Source organism: Trachemys scripta, chromosome 10 (genome assembly GCF_013100865.1).
Source record: "Trachemys scripta elegans isolate TJP31775 chromosome 10, CAS_Tse_1.0, whole genome shotgun sequence".
Lineage (NCBI taxonomy): Eukaryota > Metazoa > Chordata > Testudines > Emydidae > Trachemys > Trachemys scripta.
The window spans coordinates 31,675,369-31,685,403 of NC_048307.1; the positions used below are offsets into that span (position 1 = coordinate 31,675,369).

At 48.1% G+C, this 10,035-nt stretch overlaps 1 protein-coding gene across 2 annotated transcripts in view; it reads left to right on the forward strand.

The window, feature by feature from the left end:
• PGAP6 (post-glycosylphosphatidylinositol attachment to proteins 6) overlaps window positions 1–10,035 on the forward strand; it is a 52,739-nt gene that overhangs the window by 6,866 nt on the left and 35,838 nt on the right. Inside the window, exon 3 of one of the 2 annotated variants that reach the window (XM_034783469.1) lies at window positions 5,932–6,110. In XM_034783469.1, coding sequence (XP_034639360.1) covers window positions 5,932–6,110 — 179 coding nt within the window. The remainder of the gene's footprint in view (window positions 1–5,931; window positions 6,111–10,035) is intronic. The other variant, XM_034783470.1, reaches the window with a different exon arrangement.

Here is a 10,035-nt window from a genome sequence, read left to right on the forward strand (position 1 = left end):
CCTTACACCCCCAACCCCCAGACAGCCCCCCTCGAACTCCTGACCCATCCAACCCTCCCCCTGCTCCCTGTCTCTTGACTATCCCCCCCCCCAGAACCTCCCTGCCGCTTCTCTGACCCCCTGGCCCCCTTACTGTGCTGCAGAGCAGCGCGCTTGGCAGCGGGGGAGGGGAGCAGGGTCAGAGCTCCAGACTGCCAGAGGCCCGAGGCGAATGGCCCGCCGGCGATCTGCGAATGCAGAGGGGGGAGGGAGGGAGAGAGATAGAGGAGGGGAGTGGTCTCAAGTTGCAGGGGAGAGGAGGGGGAAGTGGAGGAGGGGCTTTGGCTGCTGGAGCCCCGTGCGAGTGGCACGATCCAGCCGGCTGCCCTGTAAGCCGCGCGCGCTCTGCATGGGGGGAAATCCGGACATTGACAAATTCCCCCCGGACGCTATTTTTAACTCAAAAAAGCCGGACATGTCCGGGGGAATCCGGACGAATGGTAACCCTACCCACTGTGCTATAGGTGGTGTACACAGAACGAAGACACAGTCCATGCCCCAAGATTTTTTGGGATCCCACTCCTCAGCCTTTGGAAATAAGGAGATAATTGACATGTGATTTGAACCCTCTCTTCAGACCCACCCAACATTGTTTTTAATGGAGCGTTAGCTGTCTGCTGTGTTCTGCATTGAGCTGCCACTGGTTACGTAGTGGAGTTTGTATGATAGTTGATCTCTAGTCTTTGTACTCTCTCTGTGACTCTAACAACTCCCATGGCTGTGATACAGTAGAGTCTCCGCTGCCCTGGAGAGCCCAGTGTGGGCTGACTGTCTTGAGTGCAACAGGATAGCTCAGGGTATTTGCAGTCATTGCTGACACAGGCTGTTTTAAGGAAGCTGCTTCTTTAAGGTTTATGTTTGGCCTTGGTTATCCTTTGACAGAATTATCTTTCGAGCTTCTCTGGCTACTCCCTCATTGTTTGCAGTGTTTGTTCAAGTTGCTGATGAGCACTGGGAGCCAGCTCTTGGTACAGCTGTGCTCTAGCCCCAGCCTCCTCTGGCATGCTGTTTGGTGGGTTAACCGACCCCGCTCTTAAGCTGCCACCCTTCTTCCCCGGGCACAGTGCACTTCTGGTGGTGGGGGGTGGACAGAGCCATTAGACCTCCAACACACAGCTGGAAATCAGGCTCTGATCTGAGAGCCAAAGGGGAATTTCTAAGGGCCAAATGAACAAACTTTCCCAGCAGGGATTTTCCATTCCTGGGGATGATGTCGTCATGAGGAAGCCAGCCCAACTGAAGGCATGAACAAAGAAAGTGGGGTTTCCTTTATTTTAAAAAGAGAGACAACCCATCATACTTAGAGCCCTGCAAATCTGCAGATACCTGCTTTATATCTGTGGACCATGTTTGTGGATCGCAGATCAGACGTGGATACAAATTTTATATCCATGCAGGGTTCTAATCATATAGCTGCACCATACTTGAGCCAAGCGAATGCCATCTCACTAATCGCTGATGAGCTGTAACTGGTGGGGGGAGCTGCCCCTGGCATCACCTCCTCAATCACTCATGGGTAGGGGGAAGGGCATTGCCTTTCATCTGCCTGGGAATTTGTCATTCTTTGCAACTGCTTCCATGCCCAGCTCACCCTGTGTACAGTGTAGTTCTGCTCACAATGGTTTGTCTCAATTCATCTCTTTTCTCTGCATCTCCCTTTAAATCCCACTGGCCTTATCTGTCCTTGGGATGTAGCTAGGCAGGTCCTGAGCTGCTCTGTGCAAGTAGCTAGACTACATGAGAACACGCTCCTACTATAATTATTCTGTCCTTCCCCGTGCCTTATTTCATCCCCATGTGTCTCATGACTGACCTGGACTGTGAGTCCCTTACTGTGTTTGTACAACATCCAGCACCCAGAGCTGGATTCTTGGAATGCTCCTCTAAAAAGTCATGTGAAAGGGAAGCCAGCTCTGATGTTTGTCTATACACAGGTTACACTGGATTATCTACAGTTGTATTGAAAATTGGTTCACTGGCAGGGGTTTGCACCAGTTTACCAAATGAAGCTGACAGAATAAGCCAGGTGTAGACTGATTGACATTGCTCCACACAGCAGCTGGGAGCAGAGCCTGTCACGTCAGGGTCAGGAACTGACATTAAAACTGCAGAAAGGCTGTTCCCTTTTCAGGTTCTGTCAGATCCAACCTCCGGATGATTTCGCTGGGGTTGGTCCTGCTTTGAGCAGGGGGTTGGACTAGGTGACCTCCTGAGGTCTCTTCCAACCCTAATTGTCTAAGATTCTGACCTGCACCCACTGGCTCTGCTCCCAACTGCTGTCTGGCTCTGCTCAATCCCCCTGCACTAACAGCTGTGCTTAGCACCTATCCAGTAGAGCTCTAGCGTTAACCTGTTCAAAGCCAAATCATCCCAAGGAGGTCAAGGAATTATTTCAGTGCCTTTAGCTATCCTTAGGGGAGGATGGAGATGATCTAAGAAATGGCAAAGGCCTTGTCTATGCACAATTTGTGCAGGTTTAGCTGAAGTATTTTTCAAGTTCATTTAAACTGGTGCAGACAACTGTGTGGCTCTTCCATCTCCCCATATCTCTGTCTACCTGTTCTTCCCCCAACCAGATCCCCTGGTGCTTATAGGCAGTGGCTGCTTTAAATGTTTGTTTCATTTATAAAGTGTAATGCTCTACTAGCTAATCTCAAAAGCCCGCAGTAGAGTTCCTGGGAAGAGGGGGAGCAGCATGACAGTAGGGCAGGTGGAGCAGTCCCTGGGTAGGGAGGAGTGGAGAAGGAAAGGAGAAAGGACAAGAACTACTCACAGCCTAGTTTATTTTTCTAAAGGGCAGGTAAAGAGAAATAAGTCTGAGTCATTCTGACTCCCTATGTCACCGGAGGCTGCTATGTGATGCTGCTCTCAGCAACTTTTGAGATCTATTGGCTAGGGTCAAAGCAGGGGCGGGGAGAAGAGGAAGAGCCGCTGTTGCTCTCCAATAGCTATCAACTTTCTTGTGTGTTTGTAAACTCCAAAAGTGCCTGTCCCATGCTTGTCCTTGGCAATCTTAAATTAACATGATAAATAGAGACCCCTCAGTTCCCCAGAACAAATCAAATAACCCTGAGAAGCAAATATAATATTACCTAGCTCTGGTATAGTACTCATCATCTGAAAGTGCTTTACAAAGAAGGTAAGCATCATGATCCCATTGTACAGATGGGGAAACTGGGCACAGAGAGGTGCAGTGACTGGTGCATGGTCACCCTGCAGGTCAGTAGCAGAACCAGAAATAGAAGTTTATAGATCTACTATCCACCCCACATGAACACAGTGCCCTCTGGGTCCAACAGTACCGCTACCAACTGTTCCCTACAGCTGATCCCCCTGGATAAAAGCATTAACCGGGTATGAAATATTAAAGAATGTTATTGGAATGGTTCTCCTCGGGCTCAAGACTTATCACCCCCATTGAATCGAGTGAGAGCAGTTCCCCTCTCTTAACTTACACTCTCAAGCTGTTTTTCTGCAGACCAGGGAGCTCCGTCTGCACTAAGAAACTGAGAGCCTGAATTGCTGAGTGGAAAAACTGGGCCTGTGTGCCAAGAAATTAAACCCATGATTACCCTGTCAAATTGCAGTGCCTTGAGTGCAGGCCAGGCCAGTTCCTGCTTTGAGGTATCAATCATGTTTCCTGTTGGCAATAGGCTCCCCTAATTTCTTAGGCTCTGGGCTCCAAACGCTGCTTGGGGACCAGCCCAGCATATGTTCTGCTCTAAGCAGGCCCTTTATGAAGCTGCCATAGCCTTAACAGCACAGGTTAAACAACACCCACTGCTCTGTTTCTTTCCCAATAGAAGTGAAATTGGTCTCAAAGGGGCCATCTTCCCCTGGTGCCAAGGAAATTGTGGGTAGAAAGAGGTAGTAATGGAATTTGGGAGGAGTGTGAAGTGGTGCCGCCTTCTCCCCTCTCCCCAGAACATTGCTGAATGTTAGGAAGCCTGCGCTCCCTGCAGGCATAGAATGGCCTGGGCCACTTGTTCCAATGCACACGGGCAGAAACCGGAGCGCAGTCTGCTAATTCTCTGCCTCCATGCTCTCTTCCCAGCACCAGTCATTTAGGGTATGTCTAGACTGCAATGAGAAACCCTTGGCATCCAGTCTCAGAGCCCAGGTCAGGTGACTCGGGCTCGTGGGGCTATAAAATTGTAGCATAGACATTCAGGCTTGGGCTGGAGCCTGGGTTATGAGATGTATCCTTCTGGCAGGGTCTCAGAGCCTGGGCTCGAGCCCAAGCCCATATGTCTACACTACAGTTTTACAGACCCACAGCCCGAGCCCGCTGAGCCAAGCTAGCTGCAGCCATCCTGCAGGTCTCTTATAGCAGTGTAGATGTACCCTAAGTGCTCTGTATCCACAATAGCCTTCTGGCTGCTGTGTCCTATAAATTTTGATTAGGGCTGAACTTTTCACCCCACCTGGGAGCTGTGTCCCCTAGTTACTGGACAAGAGAAACTTGAGTTTGATCTCCATGTCTGTCTTGGGCAGCGTGACTCAGGGTAGGTCTACACTTACCCGGTAATTCGGCGGCGAGCGATTGAACTTCTGGGTTCGACTTATCACGTCTTGTCTGGACGCGATAAGTCGAACCCGGAAGTGCTCGCCGTCGACTGCGGTACTCCAGCTAGATGAGAGGAGTACCGCGGAGTCGACGGGGGAGCCTGCCTGCCGCGTGTGGACCGATGTAAGTTCGAATTAAGGTACTTTGAACTTCAGCTACGTTATTCATGTAGCTGAAGTTGCGTACCTTAGTTCGAATTAGGGGGTTAGTGTAGATCTGGCCTCCAACTACTCTGTTGAACCTCCCAGGTGTAATAATCAGGCCAGTAGACTGGCCTGGCCCATCAGTTCAGAGCCCTGCTTCCCCAGGAGACTCTGCGGAGTCCATGGCTATGGACCCTCAGTGCCTAGCTCTGTGTGCTAGTGCACGCCCTGAGTTACCATGAGCCACCTTGTGTCTGACCATGTCTTGTTGGCTTTTCAGGGCTAGGGAGCAAGGCCAGGCATTGGAAGGTGCATTTGAAAGAGAGAAGTTGGGGGCTGAGGATTGTATAAGCTTTTGTCATTCTAAATGTGGTCTTAAATTTCAAAGAAATTGTGAAAGTGTGCTACAAAGCACTAATACCCTTGCAACCAGCCAAGGGATGGGAGTGACAGTGCAATCAAGGGCAGTAAGACACGGTTCTTTTTTTAGTGATGCCACAGCCAGTCACTGAGATGCAAAGTCCTATCCATGCCCCAAAGCCACTAATGACTTCTGCATACCTAATCCAAGGCCTCTGTGTGAGCCTCATCCTCCTGGGTCCAGCCAGCTCATTTTGGCCCAATTATTAATTGCATCCACCTGCTGCTGGGCTTTTGTGGCTGTTTGCTTGGTGGCTTTACTGCCTCCATCATGTTTGACTGTGATATTAGCATCTCCCTGGCTGGCTTCTCCCCTTCCCCTCCAGAGGGTCCCTCCGGGCTGTCTCTGTCCTTGGTCCCCTCCCTTCTACCTTGATTCCCAGGTTATCCGGTAACTAGACTGCACGGGATGTAACGTGTCTATCCAGCTAGGCAGTGCTGAGGATGCCCTTTCCTCCTCCTCTGACATATCCTGGCTACTGAAGGCTCGGCCTGCATGAGAGTGTGATCTTGCAGTGTGAAAGGAGTAGTGAGATTGGCATCTGTGTCTGGTTAATGCTGACGGTGTTGACTGTCCCTCTCACAGGAGCAGGGCTAAGGTGGCACATAGGTGACTGACTGGATTGTGGCAGGAGGTGAGAACACAGGGTCCTGTGTGAGAAGTCGGTGAAGTAACAGGGTTCTTTCCAGCGACACTAGAATGCCCTGTGGATAGGACCTGCATGAAGGGTCCCTAACCTGTGTTCTGCTCTCTTCCTTCCAGACCTCCTGTACATCTCTGAGTATTTTTCTCAGAGTGCCCAGAAGCTGTCCTTCTACAGCTGGTATGGGAACACCAAACTCTTCCGCTTCCAGGTGCCGGAGGACACGGTACTGCTGCGCTTTCTCCTGCAGGCGTCCAAGGGAAAAGGACCTGAGTGCACCAGTATGGAGATCACCATGTATGTATAACCTGGCATCCATGGAGGTTGATTCTAATCCCCTCCCTTTAAAATTCCTTCGGGGCTGCTATCAGCCCAGAGGGGAATTTGCCTGAGCTGCAACTCCTGATTTTTTGAAGGGTTAGTTCCTCCCTCTGTGTTTTGCACTTGTGTATGCTTCTTGTGCATTTAAAATCTATGTGTAATGCATTTTCAACAAACTGAAACTGTGAATTTGACATACGTTCACCAAATAGTTTTGGCCAAAAGCATTTTTTTATGAGGAGGTGGTGGCAGTGTCTCCCTTATAAGCTGCAGCCCAGTCATTAGGGCACTGGCCTGAGGTATGGGAGACCCAAGTTCAATTCCTCCCTCTGCCCGATGTCGAGCAGGGATGTGGATTTGGATTTTCCATGCTGCAGGAGAGTGCCCTAACCATGGAGCTATGGGATGTTCTGATATGGGGCTCAATCTCTCCTGTGGAAACTGTTCCACTGTGTATAAATAGTCATTGGAACAAAAACATTAACTTGGGTGTCTCACCTCCCAGATGGGAGCCCTAACCACCAGACCAGGGGTTGGCAACCTTTCAGAAGTGGTGTGCCAAGTCTTCATTTATTCACTCTAATTTAAGGTTTCGTGTGCCAGTAATACATTTCACCATTTTTAGAAGGCCTCTTTCTATAAGTCTATAATATATAACTAAACTATTGTTGAATGTAAAGTAAATAAGGTTTTTAAAATGTTAAAGAAGCTTCATTTAAAATTAAATTAAAATGCAGAGCCCCCCGGACCGGTGGCCAGGATCCGGGCAGTGTGAGTGCCACTGAAAATCAGCTCACGTGCCACCTTTGGCACGCGTGCCTTAGATTGCCTACCCCTGCACCAGACTATAGAGTCATTCTTGCTTGCTCTCTCTGGCCCAGTGATTGTCTGTATTTATACACAGTGGAATAGCCTCAACAGGAGAGAGTGAGAGATGCCACTTGTAGGCTGATGGCCCTAGTCAGGGCCGTCCCTACCTATTCTGGGGCCCTACATAGCCCCCCTGTGGGGTGGGGGGGGGGCCCCAAGCCTCCACAGGGGTGGGTGGGGCTGGCCCAAGGCCTCCGCAGGGTGAGAGGGGGCTGGCTTGGGGAGCAGGGAGGAATCACCCCCAGCACTTACAGGCAGCGCGGAGCGAGCTGGGGCCGGGTCCCTGCACTTCCCACTGCCGGTGAATGCAGGCCCAGCCCTGCTGCACTCTTCAGGGGCGGGAAGAGGCGGGGCTGGGATGGAGCAGGGGTGGGAAGAGGTGGGGCAAGTTTCCTGGTGCCCTACACAGCTGCGTACTTTGCGTATGGCTAACGAGGGCCCTGGCCCTAGTCTGTCACAACCATCGCCTGTCCCCAGGAGCAGTGTTCCCCACACCTCCTTTGAAGGCATCGTACCCCCTGCCTTTGGGTTCGCCGAAGGCCTGTCTGTTTCCATGAGAAGTGTTGCTGTATCAGGAAAGCTGTAAACTCTCAATATTGTAACTTTGCCAGACTTCACCAAAGACAAAGAATTCTGTGTGGTTGGGCAGACGAGTGTGTGGGCAGCCAGTGGAGTCTAGCTGGGCTTCCCAGCACTGCAGATTCAGGCTCTTGGGGCTGCTGCTTTGAGTCTTGGCTTCTCCTGAGCTCGATTAGCCTCTGAGCTAGATCTTACTATACTGCTGCCGTCCACCTCCCATCCAACTGTGAGCTCTGACCCACAGTGGCACTTGGGCAGCTGCAAGTTTGGGCACAATGCACCATTGAATGGCAGGCGCTGGGCACTGGCTGGCACAGCTGAGGTCTTAGTCTGATAACGTAAAGTGTCTCAAAAGGTTTGGTATGGTTGGACTGGATGACTTAATAGGTCTCTGCCTCTGTCAGTGAATGGTATGATCATTTATTAAGCAGCATCCCAGCAAGTGCTGTCGTGACCAGTACTGCAGTGAGAGGATAGTGGGCTTCCAGAGACCACATTGTATAATACCTGCCATTCTAACCCTCTGCAGTCCCATAACTCCAGAATTAAAGGAGTGTAATATAATTCATGGCAATTAACATGGATTTTTGGAAAATAGATCCTATCAAACTCACTCGATATCTTTTTTTTGATGAGAATACAAGTTTGATTGATAAAGATAATAATGTTGATGTACTAGATTTCTGTAAGGCATTTCACTTGTTACTGCATGATGTGATTAAAAAACTATAAAATTAGAACTATAAAATTAACATGGCACACATAACATGGATTAAAAGCTAGCTAACTGATGAGTCCCATTTACAATTACATTTTAAGACCTATCATCAAGGGGATGCAGTTCTAGTGCGATTCAACAAAGATCAGTTCTTGGCCCTATGCCATTTACATTTTTATTAATGACATGATAGAAAAGAAAATCATTGCTGGTAGAGTTTGCAGATTCCACAAAAACTGTGGGAGTGGTAAATAATGAAGAGGACGGATCACTGATACAGAGCAGTCTGGTTTGCTTGGTAAACTGGGCACAAGCAAACAAAATGCATTTTAGTATGGCTAAATGTAAATGTCTACAGCTAGGAACAAAGAATGTAGGCCATACTTACAGGATGGGGAGACTGTATTCTAGGAAGCAGTGAGTCTGAAAAAGAATTGGGAGTTATGATGGATAATCCACTGAACATGAGCTCCCCATGCAATGCTGTGGCCAAAAGGGGTAATGCAATCATTGGATGCATAAACAGGGGAATCTCAGTTAGAATAGAAAGGTTAGAAGTCTAGAGAAGTCTGAATACAAAGATGGGTGAACGTGATTACCTGAAGTGGGCTGTAGTCCACGAAAGCTTATGCTCTAAGAAATTTGTTAGTCTCTAAGGTGCCACAAGTACTCCTGTTCTTCTTTTTGTGATTACCTGGTATTAAATGAGGATATTGATATAATAAGCATCACAGAAACTTGGTGGAACGATGATAATCAATGGGACGTGGTAATACCAGGTACAAAATATACAGGAATGCCAGAGTAGGTCACGCTGCTGGGGAGTGAAAGAAATCATAGAGTACAATATAGTAAAAATCTTAAATGAATCAAATTGTACCTTTAGAATCTCTATGGATAGAAATTCCATGCTTGAGTAATGAGTATAGCAGTAGGCATATACTACTGATCAGCTGACCAGGATGTTGATGGTGATAGAGAAATGCTCAGGGAGATTAGAAAGGTTACAAAAACAGAAAACCTAATAATAATGGGGGATTTCAACTATCACCATGTTGACTAGGTATATGTCACCTTAGGACATGATGCAGAGATAAAATTTCTAGACACCATTAATGACTGCTTCTTCGAGCAGCTAGTCCTGTAACGCACAAGGGGAGAGGCAATTCTTGTTTTAGTCCTAAATGGCACACAGGATCTGGTCCAAGAGGTGAATATAGCTGAACTATTCGGTAATAGTGACCATGTAATTAAATTTAACAATCTTGTAAGGGGGGAAAATACCAAAGAAACCTACCCCAGTAACATTGAACTTCAATAGGGGGAACTACACAAAAATGAGGAAGTTAGTTCAACGGAAATTAAAAGGATCAGTCACAAGAGTGAAATGCCTGCAAGCTGCATGGAAACTATTTAGAAACATCATAATAGAGGCTCAATTAAATGTATGTCCCAAACAAAAACAAACAAACAAAAAAGGGGGGAAGAGAACCAAAAGAATGCCACCATCGCTAAACAACAGAGTAAAAGAAAAAGTTAGAGGGGGAAAAAAGGCATCCTTTAAAAATTGGAAGGTTTCAGAGCAGCAGCTGTTAGTCTGTATCCACAAAAAGAACAGGAGTACTTGTGGCACCTTAGAGACTAACAAATTTATTTGAGCATAAGCTCCACGAAAGCTTATGCTCAAATAAATTTGTTAGTCTCTAAGGTGCCACAAGTACTCCTGTTCTTTTT